Here is a 25,616-nt window from a genome sequence, read left to right as displayed (position 1 = left end):
TATACTCATGCATTACTTAATGTCGCAAGTGCTATCAAATATAATATATTGTGTAGCTGACACCCCAATATACACTGCCCCTTTGCTCACCCACATAAACCTCACTTATCCCAAAGACTTAGGCACTCTTCAAAATACAAAACAAAAAAATGAATAAAAATCAAGCTGAGAAATATTCAAACCACAAAGAAATTACTTGAGCATTCTGTGATACTATTTTTTACCTTAAATATTATAATACTATGATTCATGAAGTCTTTTGCTTTTTGACTTAGAGTTTTAGTTTCAAGTATGGAATAAGTCAACATATTCTAGCAAATTAAGAAATAGCTGATGAATTCAAATTGCCTTTGGAAAAGTTTTTTTATGGAAATTGAAACTCTAACGTGACTATTGAGAAAATGCCAAAAATGACCTAATTAACAGCAAGCAAGTTTTTCTAAGTAATTACACAGTACAAAAGCTAAACTAAAGTCCAGTAAATCTCTTTAAACCAAAGAATATAATTTAATTTTCAAAAATTACTAGAGACATGCTAGGTACTCTTTAAAAAGTATTTTATAAACCAACTCATTCACTTCTCCCTCCTCTTATTAACCATATAAATGCTATAGGTTAAGAATAAATTTCTCTTAACACCTTTGAAAAAGTAGACATCAAAAGTAATCTATATAATCTATATTTTTTATTAGTGTTTCTTTCTCACAACTTTCATATACCTTACCTGAATATGTGGACACCACGATTTCATCATAGCCATCTCTCCCTACACAACCACCCTGGATAGATGTGACACTTTCAGACAAGGTCTTAAAATAAATTGAAGATACTGCATTAATAATGAAAACTTTCCAAGATATGTTAAAACAAGCCACAAAACTTATTCTACTGTCATCAGACATTCAATATATATTTACCAAATGCTTACTATGTGCAGACACTGAGATTAGAAAGACAAAAATCTTGCACAAATGACAGAAAATTCCAGTGTTTTTAAATTTGGGGAAATAGCATTTATAATGATTCTAGCATATTTGTATGTACCACTTAGCTAACAGTATAGTTATCTAATGAGCAAAGAAAGTTTATTTATATAATTAGGAAGCTTTAAAAAAATGATATAAGGAAAACTCCCAAGAAATTTAGTCTATTATTTGAGTTCCACAGACTGTGTCCCATGTATTTTCTCCAAATAGTTTTCAGATGAATAAAGATGAAGCCTATATGGAACCTTTAAGAAATGTGTTAATATGGAAAGAAAAGATTTTTTTTAGATGATTTGGGTTTTACATTATCTTTAAAATGATACTTCTCAAACTTATCTGAAAATAATCACTTAGATGGATAAACTAGGAGTTTTCATTTTTAACAAGCGTTCTAGGCCAGGAGATTTCAAACTATTTTGAAAGCAAGCAATTAATTTTATATTGCATTCCAGGATATATATATTCACAAATGAACAAACACAACATATATAAACTTAAAATGGGCTGAGATACACTCTGATATTCTAATCTATTCTATTTCATTAAAATAATGCTGTTGGCAGCTCAGTAATAGGTTTTGCCTAGCAGATTGAATAACACTATTAGGTTATTCTTATCAGGCAAAGCTGAGAACCATGATTTTAAAGACAGGGGTAGAGGGAATGGACACCAGCATTAAGCCAGGCAATCAACAAATGCTAGTTATCCTCACCATTGCTGTAATAGACAAACCCTGAGCTTTTATGCAAATTTGGCTACTAGTTGATTCCTAATGAAAATTATATATACAAGTAGCAAAGTTTTACATACATAAGTAGCAAAGCTTTGATTGTGAATTTACATAAAATTAGGCTCACTGATGGAGTGTAATATTTGCATTTTTAACAAGTGTCCCAGTTGATCTCCCATACACTCAAAGTCTTCAAATTTATTTTTTCACATTCTCACTAAAGCAATTCTTAAAAATAAACAAAATAAAACAAAACAAAAAGCCATGTGTCCCCCCCTGTACATTTTTTAATTGACTTGAAAATTTTTCATCAGAACTTGAAATAGTTACAAATAATGTTATTTCTAGACAAATTATTACATACAATTATTCCCCTAAAAATGCAGAAAACAAATTCTTCTTAACAGTTGGAAATTTTACATCATTCCTTTTTCTCTTTGATTTTTATTTTTTATTTCACTTCCCCCCACATAATTCTATCTTAATAAAATATACTTAGATGCTGTAAATTCTGTTATACTTTTTATACTTCTCTTCAATCAAAAAATTATAAACTGAAATTTTTAACTTTTGTGACAATGAAGCTCTAATCATTAGACATTTCTATCACTGTGATTATTAGTGGCACACAAATGATCAAGACAAATAGAAAAGTTTTAGTAAATAATAATTACAAAAAGCAAAAGTTCCATTGGGAATGTGTCCCATAAGATGAATGGGACCTTTTTTACCCTTCTAATTATTCAGGTATCTTGGATGAATACTACTGATTGGTGGAATGAGACTGAGTTCAACATTAGTTCTATTCTTACTTTTAACTTTTATAGATGTAAGCCCTGACCAATCTTAGTCAACTATAGATGTAGATGGGAATAAAATTTCATTATTCAAAGTTCACTTGATTGTGTAAACATCTCATAGTAATATATCAAATAACACTAACTGATGCACCACCAAAAATGTTTTTAGTGATATATTATCTGACAGCTTCATTGTGCCCTCCTTCAAATTACTGAAAGCAAAACATTGGAAACCACCTGACTTGCAGAAGGATGTTTTACCAGTCAATAGAGTCACATACATTCTCACTTTGTGAGAGGTTTATCAAGTGACTTAATTATAACTTGTACAGTTTTATATTACATTAACTTAATATACTCAGAAAAAGTAACAAAAATAATAAAATATTAATTTCTATACATTTTTGCCAATATACATTTTCGTGAAATGTTTTTATCTTATGTAATTTATATATATTTTTCCAAAAATCTATTCGTAGTCATAGATTTAGCTAATTCAAATTATATATTTTTAAAAAATCAGTCATACAACTATAAAGCCAGAACTTCTAGACAAAATAGTATGCATATGGCTTATGCAAGAAAACAACATGGAATGCTAGTCAAGAAAACCAAACTCACAAGAAAAGACCTTGGTCATACCTCAAAATATTGGCAAATAAATGCATAAGCTTAAGTTAAAATAAGATGTTTAAGGTATATATATATTCCCTTTTTATGATTTGCCCCTTAACCAATTTTTTTTTTTTTTTTTATTAACAAACTACTAAGGAAGACTGTGTCAGCTAAGAGTTCTCCTTATTGGAATACAACACAGTGACAACAAGGATCCAAGGTGAGGTAGAGTATTTACAGCCTATGTATAACCCAAAAACTGTACCTCTGGGTTAGACAAACAGAAGAAATAGTGGAAAGATAGATTTCTTAGTGCCAGCCCTAGCAGAGGAGGGAAATGCTATATGATTACTAGGGATGATATCTGTTGGGGACTGAATCATGTCCCCCACAAAAGGCAAGTCCTGGTCCTGTAAGTGTTGACCGTTTGTAAGTTTGATCTCTTCAAGATACTACTTCAGGTAAGGTATAGTCCAGCTGAATTAGGTTGGGCTCTAATCTAGATTATAGAGTCTTTTGTATAAGCAAAGTGAAAGTCAGATGGAGAGCTAAGCCATGGGGAGCAGCTAGAAGCTGGAAGTAAATGGAATCCAGGAAAGAAAGAAGACACCACCATGTACACTGCCGTGTGATAGAAAAGCCAAAGTCAAAAGTTACTTGCAGTCAGCCCCAGAATGCCACAGTCTTCAAGTAGAAAGCATTGCCTTGCTGACACCTCAATTTTGGAATTCTAGCCTCAAAAAATATAAGGCATGGTATATATTTGTTTTAGCAGCTAGCAAACTGAAACAATGTAGTCCTGACAACATGGACTTTATTCTTAGTAAAGATTCTAATTTATAACAGCAGTATCTCATTTATTTACCCAAATATATAAATGTTACCCCTAAAATGTGTTGTTGTGCATTATGGAAACTAAGGCAAAATATTTAATACTTTGTAAGTGTATAATAAAATTTTAGAAAAACATAATAAAAAGTAATTTATTATTCAGCTTGAAGGCATTAGTTTATTATTCAAGCACAAAAGTCATCTATAATACATAGAGAAGATTTTAATAATGTAAAAGCAGTAATATTTTTTAACCAGACACAAAGATTTAATATGTTCTCATTTAATAAAATCCAAACCATATAGACATCTCCATAACTATTTGGAGATTAATAAACTTTGTCAAAGCATACTTAGTCTTTTTAAAATGAACTGACCTGATCAAATCGTAGAACAGGTTCATTTGCATTATCAAAACTATATACTTCCACCATTCCATCATCTCTCCCAACAAGCAAATCTTTAACTCCATCACCCACAATGTCAAAACTGTCAACACACAAAATACCTTTAAAAAAGAGGTAAGTGATAATTAATAAAATAATTATAGTTTAGTATATACTGAGTATATATCACATAAGAATGAAAAAATAATTATATACCAAATAAGACTGGGCAAAACAAACAACCTTTGAGTGTAGTCAGATACCCTTCTCCTTTCCAACCACATTCATCTATTTCCAAGATTTTAAATGGAATCTATATGGCCATGGCTCCTAAGTTTACATCTCCAGCCCTGGCCTTTCCCCAGAGCTCGAGACTCATATATCCAATGGCTTATTCAGCATATTCTCTTAAAACACCTGGCATCTCAAACTTTTCATGCCCCAAACAAAACTCTGCATTCCCCTCTTTACCAGCACTCATTCAACACTGATCCATTCCATCTTTTCCCAGCTTAGTAAATGGCACCATCCAGTTGAAGCAGGCCATAAAATCTAGGTTTCACCTCTCATTCTTGTTTTTTTCTCATTTTCCATATCTATTAACAAATCCTATCAACTCTATTTATAAAATATTTACTGAAACTTGTCTTCTTTTCATTTCCAACTGATTTTTGTCAAGTCTTCACATATCTCTAGCCCAGACTAGGATAAATTATAACAACTTCCTCACTGGGCTCCATGCTTCCATTTTTGACCTGTTTTTGCCAAAATTCATTCTCCATGTAATGTTTTGAGTAAAGCACACACCTAATTAAATTCTCTAATGATTTCCCACTGCATTTAGATTAGAATTCAAGATCTTTTTACAAAGATCTATATAATTTGGCCTACCTTACATCTCCAACTTCATCTCATACCATCCTAATGCATTTAGCTATACTAGTCTTCCTACTATTATTCTCATATGAGTCAAGTTCACTTCTGCCACAAGTCTTCTGCCCTTATTTTTTTTCTCTTCTTAGAATGGTCTTTTCCCCAAACCTTCAAATTGTTGACTCTTTTTCTTACTATTTAGATCTCAGTTCAAATTTCATCTCTTCTAAAACGCCTCCCTTGACTACCCAGTCTAAATATAGGCCTACCCCTTCCACCATCATACATTAATTTCTTGCCTTGGATTTTTTTTAGATGACTAGCTGAAGCTATGTTATTTACCTTGTCTTCCCCAACAAGTATTGTTGAAGTGATAAATGAATATATAAATATCCTATACCTATAGCCATCTCACCACCTACCTTATCAGGTGTAAAGTCCTTAAAAAACAGAAAGGTTCCCTAACACACTACATTTCTTTACTACCTCATACCAGGTACTCCCAGATCCTAATTAATACCCTACCCCAGAAAATTAAAAATTGATTTTAGCATAGAATGATGTTCTAGCAGGACATTAACCCATCTATTACAAACTATTAACATTTCTTATTCAAAAAAAACAATCATGTTAATAGTATGGTAAACTTGTTAAGCAAATACTAGATAAATTTGAGCTGGCTCTGGGAATTGCTAAATGTCTGCTATGGAATGTGAATAAATAAAACAGTATGAATATATAATCTAGGGTATTTTATTTAATAATCACTGAGATTTCAGAATCTGAACTTCATCAAAAATATACCTCCCCTCTTTTTCTCATTTCGAATTTCCCACTTGTGCATTGGTTTGGATGTACTGATCTGAACAAGTCCAAGTTTTCCATCTGATGTTCCAAACACAAGATCTTCTCCAGAGTCACCTACATTATAATTAAAATTAATATATATTTATCCCATGAACTTTTAACATTTCTTTAAAATTAAAATATGTTCAAATATTTTAATCTACATGTAAAAAAATCTCATATTACAAAAAGACAAGAAACAATTTGGGAGGATGGATACATAGTCACAGAATTTTACAGCCAGAGGATAAAAGACTCTCAAATTTTAAGATGAGGAAACCCAAAACTAAAGTTCAATAACTCATCACTGTTAATTACTGGCAAGTTCTCAGAAAAAGAAAATTATCTCAATTCCAGTTCATTTTCTTTCTACAATTTACCATTGTCACTTAATATTTTATATAAACACATAGTCATTAGGAACCTAAAATATCTATGCTAATAACATAATGCCCTTCCTTATTTGATTGTGAAATATGAAATCGTGATTACCGCCATTTCCATTGTGAAGTGCTAAGACAGTAGGTGGGCCAGGAACTTCAACTTCATACATCACATCAGATCCCTAATGAAGAATAAGTATTTTAAAACTGAAACAGAAACTGGAATTGGTTATCAGAAGCTGGAGTTGGGGTAGGGACTGAAGAGTTAATGCTTAAGATAACTCCAAGTGTTTCTACTTAGGTTAATGGAAAAGTTTTGGTAATGGATGATAGTGATGGTAGCACAACACTGTGAATATAATTAACATTATTGAATTACATATTTGAATGTAGTTAAAAGGGGAAATTTTAGGTTTTATATATGTTACTAGAATAAATTTTTTAAAAAAACAAACTGTAGGAATATACAACATAAAGAGTGGACCCTAATATAAACCATGGACCATAGTTAATAGTATAATTATTAAAATGCTTTTTCATCAGTTTTAACAAATATACCACACCATTGCCATGAGTTAATAATAGAGTGTTAATGGGAATTCTGCATTTTATGCATGATTTTTCTGTAAACCTATAACTTCTCTAATTTAAACAAATAAAACAACTTAAACAGAGTACAAATTTAAAATAAAATTCACTCCAGTTAGAGGCAGAATCCTGCTATTTAGATAAGAAAACGAGCTAGGCACTTTTGTCAATTTTTTTTCAATTTTGCTACTTACAATACTTGTCATTTAGTGCATGGCATCTGTGAAGTCAAGAAAATGAGGTAGAAGTACTTACACTGACATCGAAATAATATTCATGATATATCACTCAATGAAAAACATTGCAAAGTATTATACATGTCATATAATACTATTATTATTAAAAAATTTAAATGTATATATGAGCGAACCATATGCTTTAACTTTTATTTAAAATAGCATTTTAAAACTTAAAGATATGTACATATAGCTATACAAACACAAAAAGTACACACCAAACTTAATAGAAGCTACCTTTGAGCAACAGCTTGCCTACGATGGAGGTTAGGAAGGAGTATGTAGGAAAGAGGAAAAGACTTTAACTTCTTACTTTCCACAAAAACTAAGCAATTTTTTTTACAATAACCATATAAAAGCATATGGATCTCTTGTTAAAGAAAGCAGAATCTCGGAGTTCAGACAGATCAACTTCAAACTGAATACTAGCCAGTTCTTGTTAAAAGCATAGTGGAAACAACTGATAGGATTAAGAGTCAAACTAATCACAGTTTCCTCTAGAATGACCCTTGAATAATACTTTGCTTCTCCATAGAAAAATACCTCATAGAATCACTGGATTTTTCCTTCTACAAAAAAGGCTGATACCAAGAAACAGTCATTGCTGTGAAATCCCAAAGATTGGGATAGCCTGTAGGAACATACAACTCACAGTTAAACTTTTTACTAAACTGCAGTAACTATGTGAACCTAGTTCTCATCCAATTAATCTACCTGTTATGTTATTTATATTTAAACTTTATATAATGGTCTTATAGTCCAATTAATCTACCTGTTATATGTTATTTACATTTAAACGTTATATATAATGGTCCTATAGTGTGTGTATGTGTGTATTTTATTGACAGTCATTTTCATGTAGAGGTAGCAGTAATTAGTATTGCCAATAGAAATGACCTTAACCAGTTGCTTTAACCAATCATGGGTTTTAAAAGAAATATAAAGACACCAAAGAGATTTTTCCCTTTTCTCTCACACTTGTTTATTTATCCATAAATATTTACTAAGTGCCTACTCTTTTCTACAAAGTGCCATGAATGCTGAATAAACTCAAATTACATAACTCTGATCTCAACTATTCCATGTTAAATCCTAACAACCTCTCCCAAGTCAGTTTCCTCTTTTAATTTGATTTGAGGGTGAGGGTAGTGACTTAGGAAGAAGACAATAGGAGAAAAGTTGGAAAGGGTTCTCTGGAGAAAGACAGGCCATTCTGTAGTAACTCAGAAATTGTAGATAGGGGTTACATTTTTTTCTTCCTTATATGCCTGTCCAAAACATGGCCAAAGATCTCAAAGCATTTGGCTCAAGTACAAAAAAAATAATAATTCATTATTTAAAATATAAATGAATAAACAATGGACTTCAATTAATAGTACAATTATAAAAATATGCTATCATTAATTGTAACAAATGTTACACCACCAACACAAGGTATTAGGGATAGGGTGATATATGGGAATCCTGTATTTTATGTATAATTGTTCTGTAAGCCCACAACTTATCTAATAAAGAAAAAACTTTTTAACATACTCAATAAAAATATTGTAATCAACAATTAAAAATATATTAAAATATTTTCCAGATGTAATTTTACATAGAACATTTAAAGTAGTAAAGATTATTAAAGTCATTTATCTCAAGTACACAGTGTTCATAAATATTTATTTACCTAGTAAATCATGCAAAATTATGAAAATGCAAATAACAGCACCTGTAAAACTCTGAGCACTCTATCCTGGCAGGCCAATACTGGTGTAATACAAGGTACTCTTTCTACTGGAAGACAGATGACATCATTGATTTTGTCCCCAGAAAGATAATAATGTTGATCTTTGCAGTCACAATAATGATTATAGATGTAACTTGCACTGAGAAAGAGGTCTGAGCCAGATATGTGCCTGAGAATATTAAAACAGTAATCTAAGATATTTAATATTGAAAAACAAGCAGAGATGAAACCAAACAGTCTACTAACATTTTATCAGACTAAAGAACACAAATTTTTTTTTCATTTTCCCCACTTAATTCCTAGCTTTTTCAATATAGTACTGTTTCAATTTTGAAAGCCATAAATGGGGTATCTTAAATCCTTGGGCCTCTCATTAAAATCTGAGGGAAATGTTGTATATAAGTTACACAAAAAAAATCATCTAAGAGGGAAAAAAAGTAACATGTAGAAATAATAACATCCATTAAAGAAATGTCTAAAAACAACTTTTGACATGCATAATCTCAAGTAACCCTGAGAGTGCCTCTGTGGGTAAATTTTCATGCATTATTCTCATTTGTAGCCAAGGAAACTGAGCCTAAGAGAAATTACAAGATTCCTTAAGGGTTCACAGCTAGGGAATTGCAAAAGTAGATAAGACTAGGACTTAAAAACCCCAAATCACATGCCCTTTTCAGTACACAAATTTTTCTTCCAAAAAGAGGGGATTTCAATAAGTTGGAAAAGCTTAAAAAAGACATCAAGGAAGACAACAGGGGATGTTCTTATAAAGTGGAAAGAATCCATATGGGAAAAAAAAAAACAAAACTTAGGTCTGAAAAACTCAAAAGGAGAGATGGTAATTTAATTTTCTATACCTGAAGACAATTAATATGCCCAAAATAACTTTCTGTGTGTGTCCTAGGTGATTTACATGTGTTAGCTTATTTAATCTTACAGTCCTAGAAACTAGGGACAATTATTGTCCCTTTTTACAGGGTGAATAATAAAATGTTGAATAAATTATCTAATGGGGCACAACTAGTAAACAGTGGCATGGAATGCAAATTGGATAGTTTAGAATTTGCTATTTGAAGTGAATCTACTTTAAACTAAGGAAAAAATCATGGAAAAATGGTTTGATTAGAGCTTTGTTTAAAAAAGTTCATTTCAAATTATATTTAACAAAATTTAAGCAATAATCACAACTATGTTCTAATTCTTAGACTGAATAAAATTTTCACTCGGAGGAGCTGAAATTTATACTAGTGTAATGTGTCTTTCACTTCCAGATTGCTTTTACTGATCATAAAAAGGGGTCATTTTATTTGAAGGCTTTATCAGTTTTTCTAACCCCGGGTATCTTTACAAATTTTTATAATAAAATTATTCTCTGAAGAGCTTATCCTATGTCCTATAGTGATCCTCATTGCCTTTCTCTTCAATTATTAAGTGGCCTTACTTTGTGACTCTGCAGATGATTCCAATAGTCCTCTTAGTATCATTTTTATCAACTTCATGAAATCTTGTATCTTTTCCAAGATTTTCAATTTCATTTTGAAATCAATCTGCATTATAATGGCATTATACAGGCAGAAATACTATTTGGAATGACTTTTGTTGACAAGAGTGGGGACAGATGTCAATATCAAGCAAGAAAGGATGTGGCCAATTTTTTAAGAGTTAAGTTTCTTATTAAGTATTTTCATGTTCTAACCTTTTTCTCCCTAAGTAACCTTAACATTGTGGGGATTCAGATAGTAAATATTTAAAAATAAAGGAAAAAAACCTTTCCATCCTACTTCTGCCAACCTCCATAAAAACTTTAATAAACTAATTAAAGAACTATTAACTAGGATACTCCTTATCTTTCTCACACTTCTACTCACATACCTCTCTGAACAGAGGTATAAAAAATATATTACAACTTGACTTCTAAAACCAAAACTTTGATTTTAGTATTCTGCAATTATCATTGGCCATAAATACCAACAAAAGCATTCCAGTTGTGTTACATTCCTGTTGAAGCACTGAAATTACTTTCACTTACCATTGTTTAATTTTTATCTACTCTCATAAACTAAAGTTTTATATCCCCTCCTTTGCACTCACAAGATATTTGGACAGCTGTACATTATACAGAACTCTGGAATGAATCTGGAATGCACTCTGGCTGCTTGTGTGACTTGGCTGCATGAGATGCAAATGAAGAACGTTTTTTTAAACCTACTCCTGGTTATTTATTCTGATTTGGCAAGTATGGGGGTAAGAAAGGCAAGAATCTTTTTTTTTTTTTAATCTTTCCAGAGGATTCTCGTTATTAACAGGTTTAAGAAATATATTAGATGAACTTTAATCCAGCCCTCATGATTAAATAACTAAAATTTTAATCGCAAAATTTCACACATCAGGAAGCCTTTAAGGCAGGGGTTCTTAACCAGGGGTCTGTGAGCTTGAACTGAAATTCAAAAAAACATTTTTGTGGGGCTGTGTTGGTACAGGTGTGATATATTTATTAAATAATATACAGTATAATATAGACTTAGTAAGGGGTCTGCAGTTTTCGCCTGACTGGCAAAGGGATCTGTGGAACAAAAAGGTTCAGAACCCCTGCTTTAAGGGAGTTATTTTTCACCTACCTGATTTACCTGAGAGTATACTCAACTGGTAGTCACCAACTTTGACTGCCAGGCTTTTAACAAAATGATGCTATCTAAGAACCAGAACTACCACAGACAGCCAAGAAACAGGAACCTAAATATCTGAAGGTATCTTTCACTTTTATCTTTATTCCCTGATCACGAATAAAACTGAGCCAAGTAGTCAAAAATGAATTCATAAATACTAAAAGGTCTTAAAATGAAAACATTTCAACAACCAGTTTTGCATTGATTCTAGCTAAAATTTAATTTCTGACTAATAAAGTATCTTTAGTCAATTTTATTTCCCAGACAGCCTAGTACGATATATTGATCATATGTTCTAATTCTACATAAAATATTGTAATTAGATATGTAAAAATTTTTTAAAGATAACCAAAAACATACATGGCTTTAATGCTTTCAGTGAGGTTTGTTTCAAAAGAAAGGAACTGTTTCCCTCTCTTTGTGAAACCTCTAATCTCAGATCCTGCAGCAATAAAAATTTTCTCCTGAGGTGTGTTAAGTACGCCTCCTAGTTCCAGCCTTGCAATCTTCTGCCCTGGTAAAGTCTTGAACACTGCCTGAAAAAAATTGGTGGGGAAAAGATTAGGTATACAAATTGTTTCATTGTAAGCATGCTCCTTTAACAAAAAAAGTGTTATTATTTTAAACTTACAAAATACTATAGTTCCATTATGTTGAAACATCTTTAAGATTAAAATATTTTTAATTTAGTAGGTTATTTTTTTTTTTTGCTAAATAGCTTCAAACTTTGGAATATTTATTCCAACACATATTTATTATCATTCAGGTCTAAACACTTGCAACTCAAAGTATGGTTCACTAAGCAGCAGCGCTGGTATCATGTAACTTTTTCTTTTTTTAAGATTTATTTATTTATTTATTTCTCTCCCCTTCCCACCCCGCACCCCGGTTGTCTGTTCTCTGTGTCTATTTATTGCCTCTTCTTTGTCTGCTTCTGTTGTTGTCAGCGACACGGGAGTGTGTGTGGCACCATTCCTGGGCAGGCTGCACTTTCCTTCGTGCTGGGCGGCTCTCCTTACGGGGAGCACTCCTTGCGCGTGGGGCTCCCTTATGCGGGGAACACCCCTGCATGGCAGGGCACTCCTTGCGCACATCAGCACTGCACATGGGCCAGCTCCACACGGGTCAAGGAGGCCCGGGGTTTGAACTGCGGACCTCCCATGTGGTAGACGGACGCCCTAACCACTGGGCCTAGTCCACCGCCTCACTTGACTTATTAAAAATACAAAATCTCAGGCCCTACTCTAGGATCTACCAAATAAGAATTTGCATTTTAGCAAGATTTCCCAGGTAATTCCTATACACACAAGAGTTTGAGAAGCACTCATTTAGAGTTTAAAAGACATTGACTTAAACAATATTCCTGTCTACAGGAAGTCCAATTAGAAAATTCTTTAATTAGATCTAATGTACATTTTTCACACAACTTTAATCATCTTTTGAAAACTAATCTCTCCTGGCTTCTTTTATAGATCTTTATTTTTTTTATACCTTATTGTAGCAAAAATTTTAAAATTACAGAATTAACTGAAAATATAACCCTGTATGACTTAATACCCATAATCATATCTCAGTATTTAATTGGAAACAACATTCTCATCATTTATTTCTTCCTGGTAATTTTCCATTTTAATATTGGCACCTGTTTCTATTTCTCCCACTTCTCACCCTCCCAATGACTTTATACACAGAGAATAAAATATTTGGAAGGCTACATGAATCAATGTCAACAGTGAAAACACTGGGTTTCAAGTAATTTTCACACTCTTCACCTTTTTGAAATGTCCAGAAAAGGTATAATATCAAAGTTCATGTCTCAGGCCCACCACTTGAAAACTGTGACTTGTGAATAGGATGGGAGAGTTAATTCCTTGATAAATTACAACACAGGGCAAAGCTGGTGGGATAGTCACTTCTGTGATTATGCCACATTACATTGCTCTATAAGACTCCATCTTAACAGACTGGAGTAAGTCCTGCTGACTTTGAAGAAGTTAGTTACCATGTTGTGAGAGGACCATATGGCAAGAAATTGAGGAAGCCTTAACAGCCCCTGACTAACAGACAGCAAGAATGCAAGGACACCTCATCTTACAACAGGAAGATACTGACTTCTGCCAACAAGCAGGTGAATTAAAATAGGACCTTAAGCTCCTGAAAAGAATAGAGCCTAGCTGACACCTATACAGCTAGCTGACACCTAAACAGAAGGTCTCTTGTGAGACCTTCGACAAAGGATGTAGTTAACCTGTGCTGAATTGTAAGATAATTGTGATAATAAATGTGTAGTGTTTTAAGCTGCCATGTTTAAGGTGATTTGTTACACAGTATAGAAAACTAACACGTCACCATGGACTGCCAAAGGTGCCTTCCAAATAGCTAACAAATGACCACTGAACTTGCCTGCTGTCAGATGGTCACATAACTACTTTCCTCATGAACCATTTTCCATTGCCTGTATTTTAGGGAATTTTTTATCTAAAATGTATTCAATAAGTAGCACATTTCTGTTTTAGAAAATCTTTTTCTCCATCAAAAAAGCTACACTTGGGAAGCAGCTGTGGCTCAATCAGGTGGGCTCCCGTCTACTATATGGAAGGCCCTGAGTTCACGTCCTGGGGTCTCCTTGTGAAGGAGGCTCGCCCACACACTGCAGAGAGTCGCCAGCCCGCAAGCGCTGTGGAGAGCTGACTCAGCAAGGTGATGCGACAAAAAAAAGGGCACAAGTAAAAACACAGAAGAGCGTGGAGCAAAAAGACACAGAGAACAGACAACAAGCAAACTGCAAGGGGGGGGATAAATAAAAATAAATACAGACACACAGAATAATGGCCAATGAATAGACACTGAGAGCAGATACCAAGCAAGCCGCAAGGGAAGGGGGGATTAAAAAAAAAAAGCTACACTTACCACTGCTTCTCCTTTCTTCATGCCAAAGCACATAACTACCCCATCATGATCTCCAATAACCACCTGTAACAGATTATAAAGAGAATCTAAAATTACTACTATTATGCTCTATTAATTGTAAAGAGAGAAAATAAGACTGTCAATATAGAAATTATTACTTTAAAAGTAGAGATCAGAAAACCTGGGAAAATACTTTTACCCCTGCAAAAAAAGAATTCTCCAAAGATTTAGAAAAGCCAAAAGATAAAACTAAGAAGAATACAAACAATAACAACAACAGCAGCAACAACAATAATAATATCAGAAACTAGAGGGAGGTCATTTATTTTTCTTTACTGGAACACACAAATATCCTAAGTTACCTTTCAAAACAGATTATCAAAACAGATTATCAAACAATGTTGTGGTTGAACCATTTAATAATTTTTTAAAAATCTTTTTAATGGAAAATATCTAACATAATATAATAAACACCCAATCCCAAGAATTAGAATATACATGTTCTTTTCAACTTTATTAAATTGAGCACGTATTAGTCATAAAACATGTTTCAAATACCAAATAACTGATATTGATTTTACTCCACTGATTCTTAACCTTCTGGAGGATGACAAATTCCTTTGTGTATTTGATGAAAGCTACGGACTCTCTTGCCAGTATAATGCACATTGACAAATAATTATGCATATTTTCCGTGGGATTTATGGACTTTGTATAGGTAGAGATTTATTTTGAGATGAAAATATAATAAGAATTTTCAAGATAATAATCTACTATAGGGGATGTCAAATTGTGGTCCCTGGATCCCTAAAGTTCACTAATACCCTTATAGGGTGTATGGGATCAAAACTAATTTTGTAAGAAAACCAAGGCTTTTTTTTTTTAATTAGAGAAGTTGTGGGTTTATAGAACAATCATGCCTAAAATACAGGATTCCCAAATATCATCCTATTAGTAACACCTTGCATTGTTTGGTGTGGAACATTTTTAACAATTAATGAAAGCACATTTTTAACCTAAATGTATTCAAAGAGTAGTACCTTTCTATAAACTACTATAGTCCAAGTTTAACTTAGAGTTCACTGTTTGCATAGTGCAGCTTCATGGATTTTTTAAAAAGATTTTTATTCTATATGAAATCTTTATTTGCCCTTTTCACTGGGTTGATCTTTGCACTGTTGGTACAAAACGTTAGTGGGTAAAATCATCAAAACTTGGCAGGAATCAAAACAATGACACCAAACTCTATCAGTGGTCACTGTATTCTTTACTCACATGCCAAAAAAAAAAAAAAAGCTAGGGAGAAATTCTACCTTTTGTGTAGCTCTACGTTTTGAGGCAGGAAGTAGCTTCATTGTCTTCTGAGAGGTCACTCCCACCTAAGAAAACACACCAAACATCTAGTGAATATTTTCTTAAACACCGGAATTTGAAGGTACTACATCAGAGATTAAAAGAACCAACAGATTCAAATCAGTGAGTGACCCTTATTTTGTACAGCAATTAAATATTGATATGACATAACTAGCACTATTACCAGTAATGAACTTATTTTCTTAGACAATATGTCACAAAAGTCAGAATATAGGAAACAACAAAAACTAGTAAAACTTATCCTATAAGGTTATGAAGTCAAAAATAATTATATGACATTACTGGTAAGGTGCTTCATGAAAAAATACTTCTAGAAATCTTCTTTTACAACTTCATAGTACTTGTTGAAAAGTTTTTATAGTGATTAAAAACTTTTGGAAATAGATTATAGTTATTATTTAAAGTAGAACAGGAAAACAGATGTGGCTCAAGCAGTTGAGTGCCCACCTCCCATATGGGAGGTCCTGGGTGAAGGTTATTTTACATAAAGTACAGAGGATTAAATCAACATGGCTTGTTCAAGGGACTGTTGCTAGTGGTACATAGTTAGAGGAGGAAGATGGAATAATAGAAGGAGAAGTTGAAGAAAAAAAGATTATTATACCATTAACCAAAATAGGGTGACTGGAGAAGGAGGAGATGGAGAAGAGGGGGAGATTATATTAATTCAATGTTAGATACATTTCTTTGAGGCTGCTAAAAGAAATCCTGAGAAGCAATACAATGTAAAAGCAAGGGTACCGTTTTAGTTTGCTAAAGGGTTACCAACGAAAAGTACTAGAAATCTGTTGGCTTTTATAATGGGGATTTATTTGGGGTAAAAGCTTACATGTCCAAGGCCATGAAATGTCCAAATTCAGGCATCAGCAGAGATGCTTTCTCACAAAATCAGCTACTGTTGATACTGGCATTGTTGCCACATGGTGAAGCAAAATAGCTGCCAATCTCAGTGGAGGTCTCTGCCTTTTTCCAGAATCTACTGTGAGCAACCAGGCAAAGGGCTTATCTCTTTCTGGGCCTCAGTTGTTTGAGCCTCAAAAGCTTCTGTTTTCCTGCAGTCTTTTCTCTCACACGGCAGAATCAAATATGGCAGCTCCCTTTTCCTACGTCTGCCTGTCTCTATGTAAATCTATTTATATCAGCTCCAGCAAAGGGGCAGAGACTCAACCTGAGTCATGCCTCACTGACATAGTCCAATCAAAAGCCCTAAAGCAATCTTATTAAGTAAGCTAATTAAAGTTCCTGCAGCTGAAATTTAATGCAATCAAAGGGTATCACACCCAGAGGAAAATATTAGTTTACAAACATAATCTTCTCTTTTTAGGATTCACAAAATAATTTCAAACTGCTACAAGAACCAACACTGGGAAGCAGACTTGGCCCAGTGGTTAGGGCATCCCTCTACCACATGGGAGGTCCACGGTTCAAGCCCTGGGCCTCCTTGACCTGTGTGGAGCTGGCCCACGCGAAGTGCTATGCGCGCAAGGAGTGCCGTGACACGAAGGGGTATTCCTGCGCAGGGGAGCCCCACGCACAGGGAGTGCGCCCTGTAAGGAGAGCCACCCAGTGCGAAAGAAAGTGCAGCCTGCCCAGGAATGGTGCTGTCCACACAGAGAGCTGACACAAGATGATGCAACAAAAAGAAACACAGATTCCCGTGCCACTGACAACAACAGAAGCAGACAAAGAACACACAGCAGACAGACACAGAGAACAGAGAACTGGGGCGGGGGGAGAGAAATAAATAAATAAATCTTTAAAAAAAAGAATCAACACTGGAGTCAGCGATTGTTTCAAAATCAACTCCATCACTTTGACAGGGGACTTCCATTCAAACAAGATGGTGACACAAGAAGCTTCAGGGTTCCATTCCCCAACAGAATCTTTTAACAACTAACAAAACTGGCAGAGTCATCGTCCTCAGACTCCAGAAAACAGTTAAATGGTAACTGGACAAGTATTGAATCAAGAAAACAAAACTTAAAAATAGTAGAAGCTTGAGGCCCACTTGCTGGCTACTCCCCCATCATACCACAGCATGGCGTGGCACCAGCCTGCACGTTCATTGTGTGTCCATGGTCTTTTTCTGGATGGAATAGATGAACCTCCATGTACATTTAGGGGTGCCTGTACATAGGTGCCAATCTATCAGATGGCAGCATAAAGGACTGAACCAAAACACTCTTTTCTGGCTCACACTGCCAGAACTTGCCCTGCAGGTGGAAGCAGCTTGCTCATAGCTAAAGCAGTGTAGAAATAATTAATTCAAAGTGGCCAGACACAAAGGATTATAGGCATCAAGACATGTAAGCGATCATCTGGGTGGGGAGCAATCTATTTCATACATGGTACAAGGGGCATTCAGAGTCCTGTAAACCCTGGAATTCCTAAAGGGATGGGTTAGTTCAGATACAGAAAACATGCAGAAGACCTTGCATTTCTGCCTCATTGCCTTTCTTGGTGAGAAAGCTAAGCTCTGAAGGAGAGCACTAGTCCACAGAAAGTCAGTTTACAAAGAATGAGAAAGGTGTATTTTGCACTTGTTTGTTTGATTTTGTTAGTTCTTGGCACTCAAAGAAATATTTGTCATATCATTAGCTGGATACAAACTCAAGGAACATACAACTCAGTGAATAAATCTCAGAGTTAATACATTATAATATTAAAATGTGCAGCATGCAACAAAAGATTACAAGAGAAACAAAGAGAAAATGATGGTCTACCAAAAAGAACAAGATAAAAGTTCAGAATCAATCAGCAAAGAAAACCAGAATTTGGAAACAACAGAGATTCATTTTAGAAAAACAAAAAAAAAGAAATAAAGGATATCAGGAAACCAATGAATGAACAACATGAGAATGTTAGTGTAGCAGTTTAGCACTGTTTATGAATTCCAATATTAGATATTAATTATGTTTGTAAACTGGTCTGTTCCTCTGGGCATATTAGATTGTATTAGATTTGCAGGTTTCACTTTTACTTGATTAAATTATGATTAAGGCTTTATATGGCCACATCAGTTGGACCTTGAGTGTCCGCCCACCAAGGGGGCAGGACTCACAGAGAAAATGACATGGCAGAGGAGAGAGTCTGGGTTTTGATGCTGGAGTCACGGGAAGTAAATACACAGAGAAGCAAATATGTGAGGAAGGAGAGAAGGTTCCATTAGACATGGCAGAGGCCCCAGGAAGAGACAGAGCCTGATAGTCTACAGGTGACCTTGTGGAGAGAAAAGAACAGCTGAGCCTGGAAAGAATCAAGCCCCAGGGAGAGAGGCAAAGCCTTATGCCTACAGCTAAGATCAGAAGAACCAGGGACCACAAAGTCTTAGGAGGAAGAAGAAGGCTGAATGCTTGCAGAAACAGCAGCCATCTTGTTCAAACACATGGCAACGGACTTTGGTGAGGGAAGTAATTTACACTTAATGGCCTTGTGGCTATAAGCTTCTACCCCAAATAAATACCCTTTAAAAATGCCAACATATTTCTGGTACTTTACATCAGCACCCCTTTGGCTGACTAATACAGACAGTAAAGACTGAAAAGTTTTAAAATAGAACCAAAACAGAACTACTGGAGTTGAAGACCAAAATAACTGAAATAAAAAATTTCATAGCAGGTCTCAGTTGCAGATTAGAGCTGGCAGAACAAAGAATCAAAGGCAAGAGAATTGAAATGATTCAGGATCATGAGCAGGAAAAAAAAAAAACAAAGAAAAAAGTGAACAGAGCCTAAGAAACCTGTGAGACACCATCAAGCAAGACACCAATATATGCATTAAGGGAGTCACAGAAGAAGAAAGAAAGGAGCAAAAGAGATATTCAAATAAATAATGACAAAATCTTCCCAAACTTAACAAAAGATCTGAATATGTACATTCAAGAAGATCAGTGAACTCCAAACAGGATAAACTTGAAGGGAACCATACCCAGGCACATTTGTAGTTAAACTATTTAATGCCAAGGACAAATAGAAAATACTGAAAGCTACAAGAGAAAGGAATGTGTTATGTATAAAGGAGTCCCAATAAGATTAAGTGCCAATTTCTCATGAGAAACTTTGGATGTAAGAGGGCAGTAAGACAAAATATTTAAACTGCTAAAAGAAAATAAATGCCAAGCAAGAATTTTATATCAAGCCAGACTGTTTTCCAAAAACGAGGGAGAGACTATGACATTCCTGGATAAATAAAAGCTGGGGGAGTGTGTAACTACGAGACCTGCCCTACAAACAATGCTAAAATAAGTCCTTCAGACTGAAAGAAAAGGACACAAGACAGTGGATCAAAGCAGCCTAAAGAAATAAAGATCTTTGGTAAAGGTAACCACATGGTAATTATAAACATCTGTACTACTACATTATATATTTGATATATAATTCCACTTTCATTTCTCACCAATTTTAAAAGGTAAATTAATTTACAAGTTAATGAAAAATCTGTGGTTTGGGTCATACAATGTATAAAGATATAATTTGTAAAAAGTATGACAAAATGTGGAGGGATAGAGGAGTACAGGAGCAGCATTTCTATATTCTTTGAAGTTTAAGTTGGTACCAAACATGATTGTTATAGATTACATTTAAGCTCCATGATAACTGCAAAACAAAACAAAACAAAACAAAACAAAAACATGAAAAATATATACAGAAGAAAATGAGAAGGGATTCAAAATGGAACAATACAGTAGAACTAATGCTCTGGTTTACAATTGGGATTGTGGCTGAAAAGGTTAGTCTAGGGATGTAAATTTCAGTTGAAAGAAAGCCAGAGAGTATACTAAGAACTGAATCATATATAAACCAAGAGGATGCTGAGAATTACGGTTATTAGTACAAATATAAGAATGTCCTTCTATGAACTAGAACAAATATACATCACTACTACAAGGTGATGAGAATGTGGAGAAGCATGGGAAAAATAAAATTAATGTAACCTACAGACTGCAGTTAACAGAAATACTTTAATATTCTTGCATCAATGCCAAAAACGTGCCATGTTAATAATAGGGGGGTATGGAAAAATATACTCAGAAAAATGTACACTAAAAAAAAAAAGAAACAAATACAAAAGAAATCAAATGGATAGTATTGAATAACTGAGGGGCAAAAAAAGATATGACTCACAAAGACCACATAACAAAATGGAAAAACAAAGTCCTGCATTACCAATAGTTACTTTAAATATAAATGAACTGTATGCAGAGTCCTTCTTTGTCCCCCTACAGTCAAAATGCAGAGACTGGCAGAATGCACTAAAAACATGACCCGAATATATGCTGTACAAAAGACTCAGCCCAAATTCAAAGATACAAGTAGGTTGAAAGTGGAAAGATGGAATGAAATATTCCATGCAAATAGTACCAAAAGAGAACTAGGGTAGCTATAATAATCTCAGATAAAATACACGTTAAGTAAAAAGTTGTTCTGAGGAAAGAATAGTGTCTTCAACAAATGGTGCTAGGAAAACCAGAGTCATGCAAAGAAATGAAGGTGAACCCCTACTTCATATCAAATATAAAAGTTAACTCAAAATGGATCAAAAACCTAAATATAAGAACCAAAACTATAAGACTTAAAAAGAAAACATAGGGCAACATCTTCAGGACCTTGTGCTAGGCAATAGTTTCTTAGGCTTTACCCCAAAAACATGAGCTACAAAAGAAAAAAAATAGATAAATGGACCTACCAATATTAAAAACTTTTAAGTATCAAATGACTTCATCATGAAAGTGAAAGGACAATTTACAGAATAGGAGAAAGCATTTAGAACCCACATGTACAATTAGGGTTTAATATCCAGAATATATATATATATATCCTACAACTCAACAGCCAAAACAACTTAATTTAAAAAAGGACAAGAGACTCAAATAGACATTTCCCTAAAGAAGCTATACAAATGGCCAAAAAGCACATGAAAAGATGTTCAACATCATTAGCCATTTGGGAAATATAAATCATAACCACAATGAGATACCATTTCACACCCACTAGAATGGTTACTACTAAAAAAAAACCAAACAAACAAAAAACAGAAATGTTTGAGAGGATGTGGAAAATTAGGAATATTCCTGGTGTTTGAAAGGATGTAGAAAAATAGGAACATTGCTGGTGGTAATGTAAAATGATGTAGCTGTTATGGAACACAGTTTGACAGTGTTAGAGGTTTCTCCCTTACAAGGTTTATAATGATTAACTGATCACAAGGATTACAATGGTTAACAAACAGTGACTTGCTATTCCTGTGACATAGAACAGCCCCCCATCCAGAACCTACGTGTTCAGATATAGATACTTTGTCACAAGAATAGACAAAGAAGCCACATGACACCACCAACCCCTCCTGCATCCCTAGAATTCACTATCCCTAGCCCACTATTCCCTAGCCATCCCTATTGGTCCTCGATTCTTACCCGAGTTCCAACCCACTCCCACTAAGTATGTTCTGGTCTATAGATGTATTGTATAAATTCATGACCACCTCTGCCAGAAGCAGGCTGAAATCTCTCTTCAGACCCCTGCCATGCTGGCAGGGGGGCTAAAGTCTATTTTTCAGATCCCCTCTGTTGGGAAAGCTTCCCGAAAAACTTTCTGCCTGCAATCGTCAGTCTCCTTGTCCCAGTGAGTGCTGTTTTTTCTCTAACAGGCTGTTTCTCAGAAAGTTAAGTATAGAATTACCATTTAACCTGGCAATTCCACATTCAGATACATAACCCAAAGAATTGAAAGCAGGGACTCAAGGAGATATTTCACACCAGTGTTCAGAGCAGCACTATTCACAACTGCCAAAAGGTAGAAACAACCCAAGGGTCTTTCAACAGAAGAATGGATAAACAAAATGTGGTATATATATACAATGAAATAGTATTCAGTCATGAAAGGGATTAAAGTTCTGATAGGTGCAACAATATGAAGTTTGAAGACAGTACAGTTGAGTAAAATAAGCCAGCACAGAAGGCAAATATTGTAGGATCTTACTTATATGAAATAATCAGAATATGCAAATTCATAGTCAGAAACTATAATACATTTTTTTCATCAATTGTAACAAAGATAACATTAACACACAATGGAATTAGTAGGGAAAACTGTTTATGCGAGGGTGGCTATATGGGAACTCTACTTTCTGCCTGGTTTTCCCACAAGCTTACAACTTCTCTAATAAAAAAAAGAGTGAAAACAAAATTTCAAAAGCTAACTCCATTATTTTTAGCTATTAAGCAAACTACCTTCTGAGCCCCTGGATTCTCATATACTATTTTATACTGTTAAGATTTTTTAAATAGGATTAAATATTTATGTATGTTAAATTCTTAAGAATAACCGAGATGCTCAACAAACGGTTGTCATTGCTTTTATTATAGTCTGGCTGATGCGGTCAAGCTTACAGTCAGAAAGTTTTAGCGTTCAGAAGAAGGAACAGATAGAGATGGAGATTCCGGAGTTTGAGGCCCACAGGTCACTGCATCCAGGGAGCAGGGGGGAAAGGACCCTAGCGTGCAATCCGGGGACAGTGGCGAATCAGCACATTTCAGAGTACCCTCAGCTCCCTACAGGCGCCAGCACCGCACCACGGGAGTTTGTGTCGTTTCTTTCCAGACTAGCCGGAGCTGCTGGCGAAGGGGGCGTCGCACTCGCACCCTGCTCGCGCTCGCACCCTGCTACCCGCACCGACGTCTGTGGAAGGAACGAAATCTCAGGCAGGGGTGCTCATGCAGTGCGGCGCCCGCCCCATCCCATCGAAATTACCTGTAAATAATCAGTTCGGTTTAAATTTAGATCCATGACTGCTGCACCGACAGGCCTGGAAGGGCCGGGCTGGTACAAGAGGGACAGGCACTAACAGCCCCGAGACGTCCGGCCCCACCACACAAGCCGTCAGCGTCTTCTCTGAGGGTTAACCCCAGCTACCGCGGCCTTGTCGCGGGATGCAAGGGCTGGACCTCTGGGTAGCGGCGCCCGGCGTGACGTCAGAACGTTCTCTCGGGTGGCCCTGGAGGAAAACGCCGTCCTCCTTTCTGAGGACGGACCGCCCACTGCCTTAAACTCCTCCAATCAGAGGCGGAGAGATATGTAAGGCAGGATCCAGGAAATACGCGAGGGCGGTTTCCATGGAGACAGAGAACGCAGTCTCGCTTCACTCCTGAAGCTGCCTAGGCAAAATCCTTTCCTGTGTGAGGCCCAGGTACATCCTGACCTATATCACTCTGACACTAGGAAGAATTAGACTCCATTATTAATAAGCGTTAGTTTACCGCAACAGTTCTCCAGTCTTCAGCCTCAGACCCCTTTTAGGTTTTGCCAACAAACATCAGTTATTTTTCTTTATAGGCTCTCTTCGTCAATTGGTGAAAAGATGTCAAATACCCAAGTCTGAATAATCATAATTTATCTGTTGTCCTTTCAAATAAAAATATTTCAGTTAAAAGAGGAGCAACTCAATCACACAAGTGCTTTTCCGTGAGACAATGTACTTCAGTACTCAGCATTTAAGTGTTTTATGCATACTTCCCATGGCATCGCAGAATTTTTTTTTAAAGTACTCAGGTTGAGATGTACAAATTGATTTGTATTTACATTTTGTATACATGGGATCATACAATATGTAGTACTTTGAGTCTGGTTTCTTTAACTTAGCATAATGTTGGGGTTTTTTTAGGCAGTACCGAGGATTGCACCCAGGACCTTGTATGTAGGAAGCAGATGCTCAAACACTGTGCTACTTCTGCTCCCCAGGCATAATTTTTTCCCCTGATATTAACATTTTGTGATATTATCATCCATTTTTCAGCTTCAAAGAAAAACGGTCTTATATATGCAATTTTACCCATATTAATATTGCACACGTGATTTTACTATGCTATACAGTTACATATTACATTTTTTAACTTTCTTTTCAGCAATATACAGGACCTTAGACCTTCCCTTAACCATTGTCATACCCACATAATAGTCTGCTCATTACAAACATTATATTGGGCTTTCACCTTTTCTATTCATTTCCGAAGATTAACACACATCCTCTTTACCAATTCTGCACAAGTTAACCCTCAGCCTTCCATTCTCTAAACTCATTCTTTTTTCTGGTGACCCATATTCATGTTAGTAACCCCTTGAGATTACACATGTATTTAATTCATAGTAACAGTATTTGTCCTTTTGTGTCTAGCAACATGATGTCCTCCAGATTCATCCATGTTGTCATATACTTTACAACATCATTTCTTCTTACAGCTGCATAAGATCCCATTGTATCAATACACTACAGTTTATTGATTCATCGATTGATGGACACCTGGGTTGTTTTCAACTTTTGGCAGTCATAAATAATGTCTTACGAACATCTGTGTGCAGATGTCTGTTCATGTCACTGCTCTCAGTTCTTTGCCAGTGCACATGGCAAGTTTATATGCAACTTCCTTAGGAACTAACTAACAGTCCTCCACAGTGGCTGTACCATTCTGCATTCCCACCAATAGTGAGTAAGTGTTCCTATCTCTCCACATCCACCCCAACACATGTAGTTCTCTGTCTTTTTAATAGTCACCATTCTGATAGGTGTGAAATATCACATAGTAGTTTTTTAACAAATCAATTTTATTGATACGTATTAATAAAACATACAATTCATACAAAGTGTACAATCAGTTATACTCAAAGT

The 25,616-nt window shown here is 35.0% G+C and overlaps 1 protein-coding gene across 2 annotated transcripts in view; it reads right to left on the bottom strand.

Annotated features, from left to right (window-relative positions):
* Positions 1-23,998, bottom strand: part of BBS7 (Bardet-Biedl syndrome 7) — a 58,959-nt gene extending 34,961 nt beyond the window's left edge. For both annotated transcript variants that reach the window (XM_058293193.2, XM_004474669.5), the window contains exons 1-9: positions 23,705-23,998; positions 15,896-15,961; positions 14,583-14,645; positions 12,033-12,208; positions 8,989-9,175; positions 6,560-6,632; positions 6,026-6,142; positions 4,340-4,470; positions 725-809 (exon numbers count right to left, since the gene is read on the bottom strand). In XM_058293193.2, coding sequence (XP_058149176.1) covers positions 725-809; positions 4,340-4,470; positions 6,026-6,142; positions 6,560-6,632; positions 8,989-9,175; positions 12,033-12,208; positions 14,583-14,645; positions 15,896-15,961; positions 23,705-23,740 — 934 coding nt within the window. In that variant the 5' untranslated portion in view covers positions 23,741-23,998. The remainder of the gene's footprint in view (positions 1-724; positions 810-4,339; positions 4,471-6,025; positions 6,143-6,559; positions 6,633-8,988; positions 9,176-12,032; positions 12,209-14,582; positions 14,646-15,895; positions 15,962-23,704) is intronic.
* Between the last annotated feature and the right edge of the window lie 1,618 nt (positions 23,999-25,616).

Source organism: Dasypus novemcinctus, chromosome 1 (assembly GCF_030445035.2).
Source record: "Dasypus novemcinctus isolate mDasNov1 chromosome 1, mDasNov1.1.hap2, whole genome shotgun sequence".
Taxonomy (NCBI): domain Eukaryota; kingdom Metazoa; phylum Chordata; class Mammalia; order Cingulata; family Dasypodidae; genus Dasypus; species Dasypus novemcinctus.
Note: the sequence above shows the minus strand (reverse complement) of the source record. Positions and strands in the feature narration are given on the sequence as shown.